Raw genomic sequence first — 20,364 nt, 5'->3', positions numbered from 1 at the left:
ATTCAAGTCGCAAACAATAGTTTAAAGACCTGTTTAAAAATAATAGTTTCAAAAAGGCTTTTAAAAATTTAAATAGGTCTTTTCATTCTTTTATTTAAAAAAAATTGCAGAATTTACGTCAAATTTTATGCGTAAACAGACGTTGAATATTCCTACTACCTGCCAAGTAGGTACCTTATCGAAAGGTCACTACCGTGTTGAAATGTTATTTTATTAAAAAATCGTACACAACATGAAATATTATATTAAATACTGTATCAAAATATATAACATCCTTTTAATGTACATACTATATTTTAATTTCGTAATATCTTATATTCTATTTCATGTCCTATCTCGTCGTGTCAGCCGTGGGACGTCCACTGCTGGACAAAGGCCTCCCTCAGGGTTTTCCACCACGCCCGGTCACCGGCGGCCTGCATCCAGCGGCTCCCTGCCACTCGGACGAGGTCGTCTGTCCATCTTGTGGGTGGTCGTCCCACGCTTCGTCGTCCAGTACGTGGCCTCCATTCGAGAACCTTTCTGCCCCAACGGCCATCGGTTCTGCGGGCTATGTGCCCAGCCCATTGCCACTTCAGCGTGCTAATCCGGCGAGCTATGTCGGTGACACCGGTTCTCCTACGGATCTCCTCATTTCTGATTCGATCTCGTAGGGAAACTCCGAGCATAGCCCTTTCCATAGCACGTTGAGCAACGCTGAGTTTGTGCACAAGGCCCAGGGTTAGAGACCACGTTTCTGTACCGTATGTCATCACCGGCAACACACATTGCTCGAAGACTTTTGTCTTCAGGCACTGAGGGATTTTGGATGAAAAGATGTTATGTAACTTCCCGAACGCTGCCCATCCGAGTCGGATTCGACGAGTGACCTCTTTCTCGAAGTTGGACCTGCCTAATTGGACGGTTTGTCCGAGGTAGACATATTCGTCAACAACTTCGAGAATAGAGTTTCCAACAGAGACCGGAGTGGGCACAACATGGACATTTGACATGATTTTCGTCTTGTCCATGTTCATGCTAAGGCCCACTTGTTGTGAAACTCTGTAGAGGTCATCGAGCATTGCATTAAGGTCTTCCAGGGATTCTGCCATGACTACGATGTCGTCGGCAAATCGAAGATGAGAGATGTACTCGCCATTGATATTGATGCCAAGTCCTTTCCATTCTAGGAGTTTAAAGGCATCTTCCAGTGCAGCGGTAAAAAGTTTTGGTGATATCATGTGATGTCCTATCTACAAAATTAAAAATAAATAATTATCAACTCTAATGCTTTTACTATTAAATATAGTTTATAAATGTTTATAAATAGTAAATGCTTTTTTACCATAGAGGAGTAAAATTTAGACTGATTTGAAAGTTTCACTGTCTGGAGATTAATAAAAAACTTTTAGTCCTGACGAGTTACAAAAATCAAGTTTATAATACATAATGATGTCATTTTTAGATTATGTTTCCTATGTTATTGGTCAGAAATTCAAATTATTTCAATTTAGAAATTGAAGTGCTATAATCTACAAATTTATCGATTGACACTTCAATCGTTTAAGCAACAATAAACTTAATCATCTAAAAAAAAGTAGGCCAGTTTTTAGGCTCCGGTGGCCTTCTCTTTATCATTATTCAAGCCTTTGTTTCTACATTTAACAGTAGGTATTGAAATCGTATTTCGAAATACATTGTCTAGAAAACTGTAACAACCCATACAAACGGTCATGGAGGTGAGCACGGGAACAACGGCATGGTAGTACCAGTTCAGTTCCCCCGCGAATTTACGGTGTTCTGAGTTCACACCAGACCACCAGAACTAATTTGCTGCAGATCCATTGTTCGTACCTAGCCCGCGTATCTTAGACAAATTAAAACACCAAGTTCAAGTAGGTCGTTGTGCTGTCATACATATTGCCTCAGAGGTTTTTGTTCCAACCGCATGTATAATACTTCAACTTTACCTACTAACACCATACTTTAATTTATAGTCCTCACTTTCGATATAATATCTCTAATTTAAAGGACTATATCTACAGGAAACCCGCATCCTCATTATTTGTCACGCACCAGCGTCATCGAACTTTTACTCCATTGAAAGTTACGGAAACAGACAATAAACAAAACGTGTTCTATGGTAATTCATCTGGTCATTGAACACCTGATCATGCATGGAAATAAAAGGCTAGAAAGTAAATAAACGTTTATAAACATAGTACATAATATTATGTAGGTACATTGCACAATGCGCATGCCTACCTTTTGTCAATTAGATTACAAAGAACATTTTATTGAATTTATTATTTATTCTATAAAATAGGTATATAAACCTGCGAAGATACTATTTAATATAAAAGATATTTTTTTTATATATAAAAATGCTATTATCACGAACCCAGCATATGATAGCAACATCTATTTAAATCGTTTATACCTAATAAGTGTTACTTTCACATGTGATACGTGGTGATACAATGTAGGTACCCAACATAGACACAGGTATGAAATTGACAAACAACACAAATACACGTGCGGTTAGGGGCTATCTATAGTCAGTATCAAATATTGATTTGACAATAATAGATAGTTGTGGGAAGTCTATCTAGTTATTATAATGTTAGATCGACCTATATGATGATTATACATATATGTATTTCAATACGTACGTAATTGTCGCTTGCCCTAGCCTCACTTAGATTGATTAAATACATATTATTTCTCCCAATTCTATAATAACAATAGGATTAATATTAGGGATTGTCTGCTTTCTTGCATTATAAAGTTGTTACACATACTGATGTCTTGGGTCTCCGTCTTTTAGCTTTAGTAATGACACAGAATACTTAATAGTAGCTAATGCTAGTAATGAGAAAAATTTTGCAAATTGCTTTTATATGTTTAAGTTTGACGTCGATTATTATCCCCCAATTTACGCATATAATACCTACATATGCAATAAAAGCAATCTTAATTGCTACATAGGACGTAAGCATTAACAGGATAAACTTCATTATTATTGTTGCAAAGTGTGCTATAGTGCATTGTTGATTGTAGAACACGTGGGAATGACCTAGATACGAGTATTCTAACGGAAATTTAATACCAATGATACTGCTACTATAACAAAAATTATACTTTTTACCTTGTAGGCCATATTTCTATACTCCAATGAAATACCATACTATGATGATTTGTGTAATTTAAGAATTAAATGCTATTATTCGAAGGCCAAGTTTATCAATTTGATTTTTTTACAATCCTATACGACTTCCTTGTATAAAACTAATGAAAACATGTTCTTTTCCGTTTCATGAAATTATTTTTAGATTTTTAGCGTGATTTGTACCATGGGTGAGGAAGTTGGAGGTTATCTTATTATTCACAACATAATATTTGTCTCTGTAGGTTTATAGACTGCTTAAATTAAATTCTTATACTTCTTCCCTTCAACTGCGATGAATAGATTCTCATTTTATTCCACATATTGCATTATTTTGGTAATTGAAACTAGCAACACATCAGTTATATGAGCTACGGAGGCGTATGGATAGATAAATTTTCCTTTCAATCAAATTATAATTTGATCTCTAACAAAAAACAACAAACCAGTTATATCGGAGCTGCGAAAATGGCACGTTCGTCGCACTTGCGGATTGGAACCCTTTTGTCGGCTAACCTTTAGGCATCTATTGTATGGCAAACAAGATTTTCTACGAGCTATATATACCTATCGACGTTACTTAGATGGTGTAGGTTAATCCAGTTACCGAATATTATCGCGTTAGCAGCACCAGTTATTGACGGACAAAGAAACCCTTCAAGTACATATGAGTACTTACGGTGCGTGGGCGAGGGGACGGCGTACAAGTGTCACTTGCAAAGTTACGAAGCACAAACTAATTTAGTCGACCACCATGACTCAAGTTTGTAGCCCATTATAACGGTTGAGTAACGCGTGATATAATAAAATTTGTTTATTTGTAAATAGAAGTTGCTTTGTTCGCGAAACTTGTGCCTTATCAAATCGATGCATCAACATGATCGCCATACAGGTATTGATTTGTAAAAATTTCCATTTTTCTTATATTTTTTTTAAGGGTTGAATTGAAATCCATGTCGTTAGATTTTCCTTATTGTTAGATGTTTAGCACACCTAACAATATTTTAATATCACATTGTATTATGAAAATAGTCCTAAAAAAGTTTTTCCCTATAATTTTTTTTTTTTTTTTTAATAAATGCAGTTGTGTAAAATAGGTAATAATTTTTGAAGTCGAAAAAAATCGTGAAAAAGAAAACAGAAAAATTGTTTATTACCTACAATAATTATTTATGCGGATTTCATTTGTTTTCTTTTTTATCGTGTAAATGATATACAGCTTCTAGACTTCAATCTTACTGATAAGATAAATATTTCTCAATATTTAGTATAATTGTACTTCCTATTGTTACATTTCGTCAGTTATGTGAACATAACAGTGAAATAAAAATATAACCTTACATTATAGTGATCAATATAATTAACTCACGCACAATTGATAAAAGTGATTTCTAGAACAAAAATGTCATGGGCCGTTGCAATGTTACCTATGACTTTAGATTATCGGTATGGGAGACGAACTGAAGTCTGTAAGTACAAAGCTGACAGGGGATTCCCTAATTTTTGTGATTAAAATATTTCGGCACCATGAAGCACCCTTTGTGCAAAACTATAGGAGACATAATAATGAATGTTGGAAAAATCACTTATTAACTTCGTTTTTTTTTCAATAGCGTTATACCTGAACTCTATAAAAACAAGGAGCTGCGAGCAATCTTTAACCTTTTTTATAAAGTGTAAATTGAGCATGGCCGAAAGAATTAGGTCATGTTAATGACGTATAACAACTAACCAACCCTTAAAAGGTGCGTAGACATTTCGGATCCCATTACAAGATTTGCACGCTGTTTGTCACGTAGCCGTAGATATCTACATACATAATATCAATGCCGTTTCAATTAGAATCCTTTGTAGAAAATTACCATGCGCAAATGTGATTGTATTTTTTACCTTTGCCATTGTTCATAAAGTTTTTGTTCACTTATGCATCGTATCGTTGTTTGTGTCGTTTCATTTATCGGCGCTAATTTACATAATCAGTTCATGGTTATAAGATGCAAATTTGCGAAGCCATACAAGTTACGCTCCCAATACGCAGTACGTAGGTATATCTGGCATAAACAGCGTTACGTAACGACAAATAATGAAGCTTATTGTCACTAAAATAACTCAAGGAGGTACCTACGACAAAAATATTAAAATTTAACACAAGTCCTCTCAAAATGATACCTATATTTTCTTTTACTCTCAATTTGCGGTTGTGCGTGACGCTCAAGTCGACACGCTTCGAACTTGACCTACATCTCCTGAGAATCCATTGTCTTGGAGTCTGACCTCCATGATGACCAACAATTCAAAGTTATTCAAAGGCTTCAAACATTCTTCCTTAACGCATTTTATGAGATTTCAAGCGGCCTCGATTACTCCTTTTAGGAAATATTTTGATGACCCAAAACTCACGGTAATTGTGTCTAATTTAACAAAAAAACTTTCTCTGGCTTCATTTTTAAACCACCGGTAACTGCAAACTGTCCCGTTATAACAATTACTTATGTACCAGTGAGCAATGACAGTCATTTTCTATAGCTTTGATCGTTTCACTAAATTGCTGCCTAAAATTGTATAAGTACGAAAGGAAAAGTGCTAGTCATAATATGTCAGTAAACCTCATCATTATTTTGTGTATAAAATGCCTACTTAAATAGTGAGCCTCTAACAAAAACATCCATTAACGCTATTACAAAAAAAAACATGAATTAAAATATGCACATAAAATTATAATTGTAGGTAGTAATCATAAATTGTATACAAAACAAATTTGAATAAAATAACAAAAAATAATATAATTGTTTTGTATCTTTCCAGGCATGTCCTTAGACGAAGGTAGACAGTCACAACGTCCATACCGATATGGCATGGTTTTGCTGTGCGCGGGTGCCCTGATCAATTGGTTGGGCTTGGCCGAAGATTACGCGGAGCCGGTGCGCTATGTGGGCGTGGCCTGCATCGTCGCAGGCGCGCTGCTCATATGCGCTGCCATGTGCTGCTGGCTGCAGTCTCCGGCCCGGCAACCACAGAATGACCGCGCTACGCCTGATACCCATCAAGTGAGTATAATAAATACTAATCTAAACCATATTTTGGGGCGCAAATTGCGGTCATTGTATAGCAAATTGTGGCATTTTAAATAATTAGCATGGTTTTAGAGCGAGTTAGTGTAGATGTGATAACAATGTTAAATTTGGTTTTGTCTCAAAACCTCAATATAATTTAAATTGATGAACGGTACACTCGGCTCGCCCGTTCAGATTTCGCATATAGAGTTGTCCCAACTCGAAAACATGAAACTATTTTTTATGTCATGTTGAGACACTATTATCACTTAATGTTGCACTAAGTTGTAGTGTACCTAGTACCTACCGTTAAAACTTACAACTATTTCAGAATTTTATTAGAATAGCTATTGATTTTGCATCGTGCACATTACAGATTGACGACCCAATCCATGTGATTTCGATGCCGGATGAAGAGACGATGCAGCAGAAGCCGCCGGACTACGACACGGTGGCCGGCGCACCGCCGACGTACGACGACGCCATCAAGCTGAACCCGGCGCGGCTGCTGGCGGCCACCAGCGGCGCGCACGCGGCCGCGCCCCCCATCCCCGGGCAGCTGGAGGCCGGCCCCGCGCTGCCCGCGCTGCCCGCGCTGCCCGCGCTGCCCGCGCTGCCCGCGCTGCCCGCGCTGCCCGCGCTGCCCGCGCCCGTGCCCAAGACGCCGCCGCCGCCGTACCGCGCGCCGCGCGCCATCAGGTGAAACGCGCGCGACCCGCAGGCGCTCCCAGGCCTTAGGTCGACTGCTGCCTCGTGTGACTTGTACATATTGTGGAGCGAGCGCAGTTGAGCATTTACGTCGCGACGCGTACGTATAGATATAGTTGAAACGTTGCGGTATTATTTTATTATACGTCCATAAATATCCACGCGTGGTATCGTTTTAATTGTTTAATCGAATAATATTAGAATGTTGAGCTCGAGACCGACGCGTACTTATGTGATATTAAAATTGTTATTAATGATTAAACTAGTTACTTAATTTACCTACCTGCTGTATATATTTATAAGAGCGTGTACCTATTACCTCGTAAGAAAATTTTGTATTTATTTCTGTTAAAAGTTAAAACTACAAAAAAATGTTGGATGTTACGATTTCCATTTGTTAGAGTTTTTGAGGATGTACCTGTACGGGCTGTATGTAACGTAGAGAAATTCTTGCCCACTGGTTATGTAGAACGAGCATAGATCATAATATAATATACACCTGAATCATGGGCGTAGCCGGGGGGCAGTTAAGGGAGTTGTTACTTGTTACACTACTCAATAAACTACTTCCACATTTCAAAGCTTTTTCTGTATATATCTTTTATACATATCCTTAATATATTTCATATAATAAGCCACTCATTTTATGTACTTTTAGTCACTTCACTTTCATGAACCCGCCCGCAACTAAAACCCGACTACGCCCGTTTCTCGAATAGAGTAGGTTTGTGCCATTAACTTTTTAGCGTATAAACAAATACATATGAAACATACCTACAATTACGGCACTATACTTCCTCTTAAGTTCATAAAAATTATTTGCTCAATTTATAAAACATATTGTGTGTTCATTGTTCAGGACGGTATGTGGATAATTATATTTTTTCAATGACTAACTCACTGTAAATGTTCGCTATATTTGACCTAACGTTGTACAAGATATTCCACGTACGATAAACAAAGACTATAATAAATTAGGCAACGGTAACAGTAGCCCTAGAGGCACTTATAATGTAATTAACACGACGTAGCTAGTGACTTGTGATAAAATATAATCTAATTAAAACTATTGATTAGAGTGGATGTATCTATATGAGATTTAACTGCAAAGTGATACCAATACTTAAAGAAGATTCCAACATATTAGTATATGCGTCGACCCTTAGTCGCGCTTATCGTAAACTTAGAACTAGTGTTATATTTAATAATTTATCGCTCCATTTAATTTCCATTCTAGTCTTCAAGTAACGACTATAATAAACGACTTAATGTATTCACGGTGAAGAATAATGATTTGTATTTGTACAGGTTTTCATTGCACAACTTGAAACTAAATTTTATTTGTTTAATAATGTTGACAATCGAATTGTAATCGTTTTACAAGTACCTAAGACTTGATGAAATAACAATAGGTTATTAAATTGCAAACGATTGCAATATACATTATTTTAATTTTCGAAATTTCTTTTTTTTACCAACAGTAGTTTTATCTTATACTGATATTAGATTTCTTATCGTTTATCCTTTACATATCAAAATCGACATATCAAAACTGCAATTTTGGATGTTCACACATGTAGCAGTTGATTTAAAGTTCAGTGCCTATCTTTATTTGTATTAAATCCTAATTGAAAAAAAATAAAATCAAAAACTACTTAATTATTAATTATAAATCGCTTAAACTCCACGTGAGTTATCGAACCAAATATTGAACTCTTTCAAGACTTAATATTGATTCATCTACTTAATAATAAAGACGCGATAAGACCCCGGTATCGTAATTAAGTCATTCGTTATAAAACAATTAAGAATGGGACCAATACGATGTACTTTTACGACTTTATAAAATTTTCTTTTTAAGTGTGCCAGGTAATCCTTAAAGATTTTTAATGCTGAAGTTGTGCATTTATTATTTGTACATTTTACAATGCTACGAAATTTGAGTGTACATACAAAATAAATGTTGTTCCAATTGTAAACATCTGTTTTTTATTTTAAATGAAACCTCTGGATTTCAATATATACCTACCTACAATAATTATTAAGGTCTACTTATTGGGGAAGTTATATTAAACACCATTCCGATTTCCGATTCAATAATCCGATTTTATAACATTTCCCCTCCCCGCTCCCGTTTTGCAAGAGATTGTAATGATAAGTAATAACTGCTGAAACTATCTAATATGGTTATCTTTCCGCCCCTCATCATACGCACTCTGTCTCTAGTAAATTAGTAATACCTATATTATTAATTATAACTTTAAGTTACTCTTCTAAATTTCACTCCATTGTGAGAGATGGAGCAAAAATATCTGTCATTATTAATATGGACAGAGACTGTTTCATTAAGTCGCTGTTAAAGCATTATAATATAGACAAAATGATAAATTTTGGAATAAAGTATCAAACTTCATTTGCCATTTGCAATTCCACTGCCATCCTAACAGCTATAATATTATAAAATACCTATGTCAAAGCAACTACAGTACTCCAAAATTAATAATGCGCATGTAAATCTTCGCTTATTGTCGTATTTCCAAAATGTATTTATTTTACTAAACAAATTTTACTAAATTATGCATGAAGAAAATGTATTTTACCACTCTATATACATATCGTCTTCAGACGCTCCGAGAATATGTCAGTTACCGAACTGTGACGATGATTTCTATGCGCATTATCACTTTTGGAGTACTGTATGTCTGTCTGTCTGTCTCTTCTTCACAACTCAACCACTGAACTGATTTAGATGAAAATTGGTATAAAGATAGCTTGAGACCTGAAAACTGACATGGAATAGTTTTTATCCCGAATATCCCACGGGAACGGGAACTATCAACTATGCGGTATTTTCATTGACTACGCAAGCGAAGCCGCGCTCATAAAGGTAGTTACAAATATTTCGGACTTATTTGTTCCATTTTGTAAGGCCAGCGTACAGCCATAGTCAAGGTTTTGGATAAAGTTAAAAAAAGAGAGGAATTTTTTAAAAATAACTATTTCATATTTGCTGCTGCTTATACATGCTGGAGTTTATAATTTCTTAAAATATTTTTCAACGTTATTGCTGACCTTTTTTACAACTAAACCGACCATATTTAAAGATATTTTTCGATCTAAGCCACATAATCTCATAAGATAATAATTTTAACAGTTCTCCCTGTGAGTTCTCCATTTAAACTAAGTTTAAACTAGGTATCGCCTTTGCGAAAATAAATATATCATCTGTGCTCATTATCGTCCCCACAGAACAGTAAGAACATAATAGAAGTGCGATGTGGGCGTGGCCCACGTGTCACTAGTAAGGTAAGATCACCTAACTCGCTCTCAGTTGTGCGCAGAAAAATATTCGAGTCGGTTGTCAACTGTCAAACCTTATTTCCATATTTATTCATTATTTAGAGCGTGTTGTTCGGTATTAGAGTGGAAAAATGATAGCAGACGAAATAATATCAGCAATCGAGGCATTTCATACCATCGGTAAGTCTTATTTTAATTTATTTTAAATATATTTTATGTTACAACTTCGCTTGTCGTAATTTGTCAAAAATTTATAAAAATATTAAGTCAAAATGAACCTTAATCCATAAGAAATAAGTACTAATATAGATTGAACAGCAAACAAGACTTTCTGGAATATTATTGAAATAAACAAACGAATGTCGGATTAGTGATGCATGTGGCGCATATCGACAGTATCGATACTTTAGAAAAGACAAACATTTTAAATATTAAATTTTATTCTATTTTTCCTTAGCTTTCATTTGTCCTATTTATTTATAGATTTTCGAAAGAGCCTAATTTAAAAGAGAAATGGATAATAAATGCAACGTGACGAGTTAACTGGATGCCGAACAGCAATAAGCAGTCTAACAAAGGCCACCGATACATCAAACCTACGGCAGTTCCAAGATTTAAATTAATGCATATTTTCTGTTTGTTTTGTAAATATAGATTTATACTATTCTATTCCGTTTTTTATTTAAATATAATAATATGTAAAGACGTACTTAGTAGTAATAAACATACTCCAAAATGTGACACATTATCCTATACTCATATACTTAATAGAAAGAAAAAAAAATGCACAAAAATATATTTATTTGTGAATTATCGATAACAAGGCTGACATCCCTTAGAGCATAGCATCAGGTTAATGTCAAGTTAATGTCATTAATTTAGAGTGACACAAATTTCAACCTTATCTTTATGTATAGAGGTTCAAAGTTATATGTATTGAAAACCAACGCCATCTGTTGTGGAATAGCTGAATGTTTTCGAATTTGGAATTTCTGAGCAAAGAGAAACAAAACAGCTAATATACCTAGGGATGTTATACTAAAATAAACCGTAACTTGGTTCGTTAGGGTACATATTGAAATGCTGAATTTATAACCTAAGTCAGTTTTTACTCAAATTAAGCTGTCCAATCAAAGGCATAGTTTACTTGTAGTGTACTGTATAACTATCGGTTTAAATGTGTGGGTTTGGCGACACTGGTTTTCATATTAATGATGACATTATAGCACTTCTATTATGTTCTTACTGTTCTGTGATCGTCCCGTGTTATCGCAATGACTAAGGAATCCTATGGACAGGGCATAATGTTCTATACAAACAACTGATTATACAAATATCATGCATTTCGATACCGAAATAATAAAACGAATACTGTCTCTTTCTAACTAATGAATATTCTGCTAAGTGAAAATATATGACTATACGTCAGTCAGTGCTAATTCTATACCGTTTGACATTTGAAGTTAGCTCAAATACCTACTGTGGCCGGGCGCCATTTTATGTTCTCGTTATTATGATGTACATGCTCTGTCATTGCTCCGTAGTAAACATTGAAAAATATTGAATATTTTTGTGATTGTGACAAACATTTGTGTCTAAAACATATAGAGTGGTCAAGGACAAATAGTGGCATAATACCAAAGCGCAGTATTGTGGGATGTGGCTCCGGAAAGAATGAAAACTAGAAAAGTTTGTCTTTGCACCGGTATGTATACGTTTTGACTGAAATATTAGTTATTACTTTGCTGATTTACTTATTTTCATGTATATTGAATTGAGGAGTATTCACAGACTATGTTCAGTGTAAAATTGTTACCAAATATAGCTTTATTTTGTATATTTTCGTTCTAGTAAAATAATGAATTTGGGTGCTAGTGATGACTTATAATATCGACATCAGCAAAATGTTCGATGAAGACGTGCGTCTCCCAAGGCTGTGTCATTAATCTTAAGAATAGTTGCTTTGGTGAATACACTTCCAAAATAACAAATTAATTTTGCCAAGAGCAGCAGAAGGAAAAATAAAACACTTAAATTTACCTAATATGAATTTTAACTTAAGTAAGATTAATCGCTTTTATAGTAGGTACTTTAAAAATGTATTTATAAATAAGTCAGGTCAGGACTAAAATTATAATAACCTAAAAATTCATTTTTTGAAGGTTACCAAGAAGTGAAAATAGAAAAGGAGAATGGTTAGAAGCAATTGAAAATGAAAATATCAAGCCAAATGTAAAGGATATAATATCATAGTATGTTCCCTACATTTCCCCGAAAGTGCTTTCAATAGAACAATGGATGTGATTAGTCTGCACGATGATGCTATACCAGTATGTCTGCCGCTGCATTCACACAGGGTGAGGTTTTTATCTGTAGACACGTGATGTCTTCCAATTTACTTTTGGTCTTTTTATTTAGATTTAGGGCTGTCATTTATAATCTAACGTTTCTCCTATTTTGAAGGAGGCCTGTGAACAAACTGAGATGGTTTTATATGATTTTTTGAGTACAAACTTGGGTGATATTTGGTTGTTGAAATGTTATTGACTGAGGGAAAGTGCAATTTACTTTAAATACATGGGGTGTTTTAAGTTATTTTTCTATTCTTTATAAATTTATATTTATAAAGCATTTCAATGCCATAAAACCAAAAATATAAATTCAAGTTCCGCTATTGTAAGCCCTAATGTTGATATTAATTTCAAACCATCAGCATTGCCCTTTTAATTAAAATGTATTGCATTTTAGTTTAAATGTAAAGTGAACAATGCTAGTTAATGTAAACTGTGACATTTCATTTCCAGGTACCAGTTGAGCCTCAAATCCCGAACTCAAAAATGAACAGAGTGTATCTGAGTGCATTCCAGGCTACACAAAATAGTTTAGCTCTATAATTTTCTCTATTATTATATATTATTGTTTTTTTTTGTCTATTATTTATAAATAAATAAATACAATTACTGTATATTGTGTTGTTCATCGTAATAAAATACTATTATATACCTATATTAGTATATATTATGTTGTTTCATTATATTACATTCCTCAAAACTGAAATTACCAAATTGTAAGTCTACCGTAATCCTTATATCGAAGTCAAAATTGAACTGGATTTATCAAATTATACAGGTTTAGCTATCTTGTCCGGTGAGGTTGCTGGTGTTTTACAAGTAACCCTGTATAGGTGTTACCGTCACGAGCAGCCATCGTCATACTTAATTTTATTAATTGGCATTGTCATTTTTTCCATTTGTAATTTTACTTCTATGTTTTGTACAATAAAGTTAAAATAAATAAAAAAGAGTGTGTGTTTATGTACACGCGTTACAAGTTACGCGCCAAAAGAAGTATAACTTCAAAAAAAATATATTAATATTATTTTTATATCGATAAACATAATAATGTTTATCGATATATTCTCGGCACTAAACACCGCCATGTTTTGTTACAAGCAATATGGCGCCGGCCACACTTTTTTTGTAGGTATGTCACTTCCATGTGATTCCTTATTCATTGTGTTATCGTCTATGTGTGGTCTATGTAAAATGTCAATTCTCAATTGTCAGATGTCAAATGGGTCAACAGTAAACACGGTGATAAATCTTAATTGATTCCAACAACAAATTACTTAAGCTAATTAACTAATATCTCACTCTGCTTATATTGCATTTACTATTGTACATAAAATACCAAAGAGTAGGTATTATCTGATATTAAAAGTGTGTATTTCACTTAAAATACATGAGAAATATGCCGGTAGAGTTGAACAGCTTAACCGAAGGTTGGTTGGAATTAGAGAGTGATCCGGGGTTATTTACATTACTGCTGGAAGATTTTGGTGTGAAGGGAGTTCAAGTTGAAGAAATCTATGATTTACACAAACCCATGGAAAGTCCCGTTTATGGGTTTATATTTCTGTTTCGATGGATAGAAGAAAGACGTTCGCGACGGAAATTTGTAGAGCAAATCGAAAGTTTTGTTCGAGATGAAGAAACTATTAACAATATATTTTTTGCTCAACAAATGGTTCCCAATAGCTGTGCATCACATGCTTTACTATCAATATTATTGAACTGTCCTAACCTTCATTTGGGAGAGACATTAAGTAGATTGAAAGTATGTTTTGTCTTAATTTACATGTAATTAGCGATCACTATTCGATTGTATCTAATAAGAAAAAATTTTAGCACCACACATTGGGTATGAATCCAGAAAACAAAGGTTGGGCGATTGGAAATACACCAGAGCTTGCCTGTGCTCATAATTCACATGCTATTCCACAAGCTCGTAAGAAGACCGATAAAAATGCTGGTGTTCCAACAGGACGATTTACAGGTTGCTTATTATAACATAACTATTATATTATCTGTGGCTTAGTTGAATATTTAAAGTCATAAATTCCATAATAACTTAAATAAGAATTGCAATAATCTAATAATAATGTAATGTTATTATGGTGTTAATAAATTGTCACCACATCTACATTAATTGGTAGTTGTGTGTCTATTATAAAATGAAACCAGCTGTAAATTAACTTTATCTAATTGTAGGAGAAGCATACCATTTTGTAAGTTTTGTGCCAATAAATGGTCATTTATTTGAATTGGATGGGCTGAAGCCATATCCAATGGATCACGGACCTTGGGAAGCTAATGAAGATTGGACGGAAAAGTTTAGACGGGTCATGGTTGAACGGCTGGGCCGAGATGCTGGTGAACAAGTCCATGATATAAGGTATCACTACATTGTACAAAGTCGCTTGATTTTTCCTTATGTCCCGTTGTATGCTTAAATCTTTCAAACTACGCAAGAGATTTTGATGCGGTTTTTTTTAATAGATAGGGAAATTCAAGAGAAAGGTTTTAGTATATAATTTATTAGATTTTACACAAAGCGGGCGAAGCCGCGGGCGGTAAGCTAGTAAAGACTAAAAACTTTTTAAATGCTAGCCATTAAAATAGGATGTAATACAGGTGCACTTTTTTTACATTGTTTTAAGATTTAATTTTAGCTAACTAAATAACATGTATTACTTATTAACATAATTTTTACATGCAGAATTTAGTTGTAATGATAAAAATCATTATACCTATTGTTGTCTTCAGCATAAGTTTAATTTTGATCATCTTGAGTCAACATCAATTCTTTGTTATTACATCAATTATGGTACTTAATATTTTGTCTTTTGTATGTGCACAAAAAATTACTATGGATTTTTTTTACATTACAGATTTAATTTAATGGCAGTTGTTCCCGATAGAAGAATTGCCCTGACACAAAAACTGAATGCACTTGAAATGAATCAAAAGAGAATTAAAGAAGCCATTTCTAAAATAGGAAAACATCTGCGGCATTTGCTTTCAAAGCCAAGAGATTACAATGGTAAGGTTAATATTATTATATCTAAGGCTGGTTGCAGAGCTTGACCGACCATCAGTGCGTATGTCAGTCGCGCTTGTCATATGTATGGAAATTCATAAAACCGTACATAGCTACCGTACTAGCGTGCGTATGCACGCGTATTGTCATGCGCATTAGTGTCATATTCATACACATTGTTGATGCGTATCGTCAGGACCGACGGTACGCACTGACGGTCGGTCAAGCTCTGCAACCAGCCTAATTGTGTGTAATATTATTCATACAAGTTTATAAAAAACAAGGTTAAATCTCTGAACTAGAAAGATTCCTTGTAATAATTGCATTATATTTGCATTATATACCAAGAAAGATTAAACATAAGTAAATATAGTTTTTTTTTTTGTTTTACAGAAGACTCAATATCACATGATAACAGCGAGGAATTATCAAATGATACGTCTAACCAAGTTTCGGAAGATGCAATTATAAATGCATTAGATGCTATGGAGGCTCCATCTTTTGACTTAGATTATATTCAACCTATCACTATTGAGATTGGCGTTTTGGATAGACCACAACAGGATAAAAGTATAAGTTTAGGTGTGTATTGTAGAGTGTAGGAGTTTGGTAAGAAATTATTTATTTCAATAAGTTGTGCTTAATGAAGATGCATCATGTGAACTTGCAACATGTTGAATATATTTATTGGTTCCGTTTGCTCTCTGAAAACTTAACTTGAGTTATAACAGCTCTTTGGCACTATGTGTAAAATTGACAAATTCTTAATGTTATTTCTCGAAGATTACAACCAAGTGTGGCAGAATACAACATTCAACAAGTTATTAAAAATGTTTAATATTTGAAATAAAATATTAAATTTTCAGCTGATCCTGTAGAGCAGACGGCTACTTGTAAATTTTTCACAATAAATGGCGAAAATCAAATATTAACGAATGTAAGTATCTCTCAATACTCCACTTAATGAAAAAAATTTAAAATCATATTTAAAATTAATATAAATATTTCATAATTTAAATATTTCAGTTACACCCAACATCAACTACAGCTCTATTGAAAAGTAACAACATGCCCATAATTATGTGTTGTGAAGTAGCGCCGGAACAACCGTACAGATTTAGGAAGATACTCTTCACTCACTCGGAACTGAATGTGTTTCTGAGCAGCATTGTGAGCGAGATGCAGTCGTGTCAGCAGGCTCTGAACGATGAGAATGATAAACGGGATATGTATAAGGTAATTTATGTGTTCTATTTTTTTTTTTTTTTTTACATTATTACACAAATCGACCTAGTCACACAGTAAGCTCAATTAAGGCTTGTGTTGTGGGTACTAGGCGACGATAAATATAATATTTAATAAATACATATATAGATAATAACACCCAGACCCAAGAACAAATAATTGAGTTCATCACACAAAATATTTGCCCTGACCGGGGATCGAACCCGGGACCGTCGGCTCAGTAGGCAGTTACTTTACCACTGCGCCAACCGCGTCGTCGTCGTCTATCTATTGTGAATATATTCATCATGTTGTTGTTTTTTAGATATTAAAATTATAATCTAAAAATAAATTTGTCATCACATTGCTGATAGGCTTTGATAGCATTCTATTATTTTCAGTTTCATATAGATTATATAGACCTCCATTATAGGTGCTAACTAGCAAAATATGAAAATCATATACATAATATTATCTATCTCTGATTAATAATTCTATGGAATTACGTAGTATTATTAGTTCAAAGAATGCTATTTATCCCATGTGACACTTGATAGAGGCATGCCTCTTGACCAAACACAAATAAAACAACTTTATATAATATGTATATTTTTAATTTTTATATTAAATGTTATTTTTTTAACCTATATTACAGGTGGACGACTGCCGGCGCACGCACAACTATGACGAGTTCATATGCACATTCCTGTCGATGTTGGCGGAGCGGGGTGTGCTCGCGGAGCTGGTCGCGGCACAACTCGAGCGGGGCCGGTCGCCGCGCGTGCGTCGCCGTCGGCCCCGACCCCGCCCCCGCGCTAGACCACGCCCACGACCGCGCGCTAGGAAGTAGCTGATTGGTGGAATCTCGCTACGCATTATGCGCCGAGCGAGACCCTGCCCACGTCCGTGCGCTAGGATGTAACTAATTGGTGGAATCTCGCTACGTATTGTGCGTCGATCGAGACCCCGCCCACGTTCGCGCGTGACTGTTTAGCTGATTGGTGGAATCTCACTGCTTATTGTGCGTCGAGCGAGACCCCGCCCACGTCCGCGTGCTACGAAGTAGCTGATTGGTGGATGCCTCTAGCATGTAACGCGCTCTCGCTCGCGTGTATGTAGCTGATTGGTGAACGCTTATGACACGTACCCGGCCTCACTAAGCTCCACCCACAATAGTACGCGCTAAAAAGGGAGACATATTTCGAATTTGAATGCGTAAAATATACTAAACTTCCTACTAGTGCTCCATCAATTCTCTACTATACTCTCAATGTATATGTATATTAATTAATTACATGTATATTAATTAATTACATGTATATTAATTAATTACATTTAAAAAGATAGCGCTTACGTATTTTTTTGTTATATTTTTATAATAGATGGGGCCCATCCATATAATAAAATAACACTTACCTTAATATAATCCCATTTTTATCCCCCTAGACACCGACATAATATATAAAAGTTAACTCTAAGCTCTGCTGTTATAAAATTGTGAAAAGTCTCTTATAATATGCATCATTACATTTTTTCTGCCTTAATCTATCATCTTTATATTTTACGTTATAAGTATTATTATATAAATAGTTTTTATTTATCTTGTTTATAGACTTTTACACTTGTATAAAAAAAAGTCATTTGTGCGTGTGTAATACACAGTGTATGGTAGAAATGTTCATTGTATCAAATAGTCTTGTGTGTATTTTTTTGTAAACTAGGGACACTATTACCCTAGATTTGTAAAGGATAAAAATATGTGCCGCCATCTACAAAGGTAGAACGGAATATTTATCTTTTTACTGTTTATGAATATACCTACTTGTTTTTTTATGTATACGTTTTTATACAACATACAGTATGTATGATAAAATGTTTGTTATTTATCAATAAATATTATAGAGATAAAAGATGTTTTTCTTTTACTACATTTTCTCAACCATTCCTTGACTTGTATAAGCATTTTCAACTGTGCTAATTCATCGTTAATAATAATAATAATAAATCCTTTATTTGCATTTAAACATGGTATTTTAAGGTGTTATAACTTACAATATAATGTTACAGCATGTTTAGCCGTTATTTAACAGCGTGCAAAATTATTTTATTACATAATATCTATATTCAAAGTATCCAATTAATTTGTCATTCATTCACATTATTCATTATACAATAAAAATTTCAAAATTTATTATACCTAACATACATCATAAAAATCAAGAAACAAATATACAATCATGAGTCCAAAAATTCCTTAACACTATAAAAACATTTCTGTTGAAGCCATTCGTTAAGTTTTTTTAGAAATAATTTAGAGTCTAAGTTTTTTAATTTAGTTTGTACCTTATTATATATTATTACACTCATACAAAGACAATTTTTATTATATTTTTTTAGTCGAGGATTATCTTTTAAAATTAATTTATTTGCATCTCTGCGACTACGGCTATTTAAATCACTTGCTTTTTTGTATAGGTACATATGTTTAGTCACAAACACGCACATCTCATAAATGTAAAGAGATGGTAAAGGCAGCAGACAATGTTTTTTAAATATCGGTTTGCATGACTGGTCCGACCTCATACCATATAAAGCCCGTATACATCTCTTTTGAGCCAGAAATGCTCTTATTATATCAGTACTATTACCCCAAATAACAAGTCCATAACGTAAAACAGATTCCACATAAGCATGATAAGAAATAAGTGCGGTTTTTACGTTTGTAACACTTCTTACTTGCCTTAATGCAAAAACAAATTTATTTAATCGACTACAAACATTTTCTATGTGTAATTTCCAGTCTATATTAGTATCTATTGTTACACCTAGAAACTTTATATCATTGTTTGATTCAATTTTAGGAATGTCAAAGTTTAATTTATTAAATTGTAAATATTTTGATTTGTCCAGATTTATTTTTAAATCATTACTGTCAAGCCATTTTATTATGTTGTCAATACTATAATTAATGTCATTTATGTGGTCATGAATATTATTTTTGTCAGAAGTTACAATTAAAGAAATGTCGTCAGCAAATAAAATGCACTTGTGATTTGTTACATTTACTATGTCATTTACGTATAATACAAAAAGAATGGGGCCAAGGACACTGCCTTGTGGTACGCCATATTTTATTATTTCATAGTTTGAAAAATAATGCGTTATTTCATCGTCTTTATTTACTTTAGAAACTACTACACACTGCTGCCTATTTTGAAGGTAAGATGTTATCCAGTGTAGCGTTTGCCCCCTTATACCATACAATTCTAATTTTTTTAATAGTTTAAAGTGTGACACGAAGTCGAACGCTTTGGATAGGTCAAGGAAAAGAGCTGTAGTTAGTTTGTTTTGATTTACGCTACCTAAAACTTCATCCATCAGGGAGTATATAGCCAAAGTGGTTGATTTATTTTTCTGAAACGCATTCTGATCCTTAACAATAATATTGAATTTATTGCAAAAATTAATCAACCTTTTATGCATACACTTTTCAAATATTTTTGATAGAATGGGTACCAAGGTAATAGGACGATAGTTATTTACGTCATGTTTGTT

At 34.1% G+C, this 20,364-nt stretch overlaps 2 protein-coding genes and 1 long non-coding RNA gene across 8 annotated transcripts in view; all 3 read left to right on the top strand.

Annotated features, from left to right (window-relative positions):
- Positions 1–8,885, top strand: part of LOC123696278 (RNA-binding protein 12-like) — a 56,592-nt gene extending 47,707 nt beyond the window's left edge. For 4 of the 5 annotated variants that reach the window (XM_045642358.1, XM_045642357.1, XM_045642356.1 and 1 more), the window contains 2 exons: positions 5,951–6,192; positions 6,575–8,885. In XM_045642358.1, coding sequence (XP_045498314.1) covers positions 5,951–6,192; positions 6,575–6,901 — 569 coding nt within the window. In that variant the 3' untranslated portion in view covers positions 6,902–8,885. Of the gene's footprint in view, positions 1–3,875; positions 4,038–5,950; positions 6,193–6,574 lie in introns of those variants that run through there. The other variant, XM_045642360.1, reaches the window with a different exon arrangement.
- A 2,984-nt stretch (positions 8,886–11,869) lies between these two features.
- LOC123696303 lies at positions 11,870–13,171 on the top strand. Of its 2 annotated transcripts, none has more exons than XR_006752056.1 (3): positions 11,870–11,911; positions 12,369–12,563; positions 13,011–13,171. It is a non-coding gene; the product is annotated as an uncharacterized LOC123696303 (long non-coding RNA). The 2 variants fall into 2 exon arrangements; XR_006752055.1 differs by lacking the exon at positions 11,870–11,911 and adding an exon at positions 12,230–12,267.
- Positions 13,172–13,780: 609 nt separating this feature from the next.
- LOC123696428 (ubiquitin carboxyl-terminal hydrolase calypso) lies at positions 13,781–18,719 on the top strand. The gene is made up of 8 exons (XM_045642586.1): positions 13,781–14,322; positions 14,394–14,541; positions 14,757–14,940; positions 15,437–15,588; positions 15,979–16,167; positions 16,452–16,522; positions 16,612–16,821; positions 17,465–18,719. Exons 1-8 carry the CDS (start codon positions 13,948–13,950, stop codon positions 17,657–17,659), a joined length of 1,524 nt encoding a protein of 507 aa, XP_045498542.1. The 5' UTR covers positions 13,781–13,947; the 3' UTR covers positions 17,660–18,719.
- Positions 18,720–20,364: the final 1,645 nt, after the last annotated feature.

Source organism: Colias croceus, chromosome 12 (genome assembly GCF_905220415.1).
Source record: "Colias croceus chromosome 12, ilColCroc2.1".
NCBI lineage: Eukaryota > Metazoa > Arthropoda > Insecta > Lepidoptera > Pieridae > Colias > Colias croceus.
This window is presented reverse-complemented; position numbering and strand designations above follow the sequence as displayed.

Coding starts and splice junctions, on each gene's coding strand:
- LOC123696428 (XM_045642586.1), top strand. CDS start 13,948: ATGAGAAATATGCCGGTAGAGTTGAACAGCTTAACCGAAGGTTGGTTG. Junction 14,941..15,436: donor GAACAAGTCCATGATATAAG/GTATCACTACAT, acceptor TTTACATTACAG/ATTTAATTTAATGGCAGTTG. Junction 16,523..16,611: donor AAAATCAAATATTAACGAAT/GTAAGTATCTCT, acceptor TAAATATTTCAG/TTACACCCAACATCAACTAC.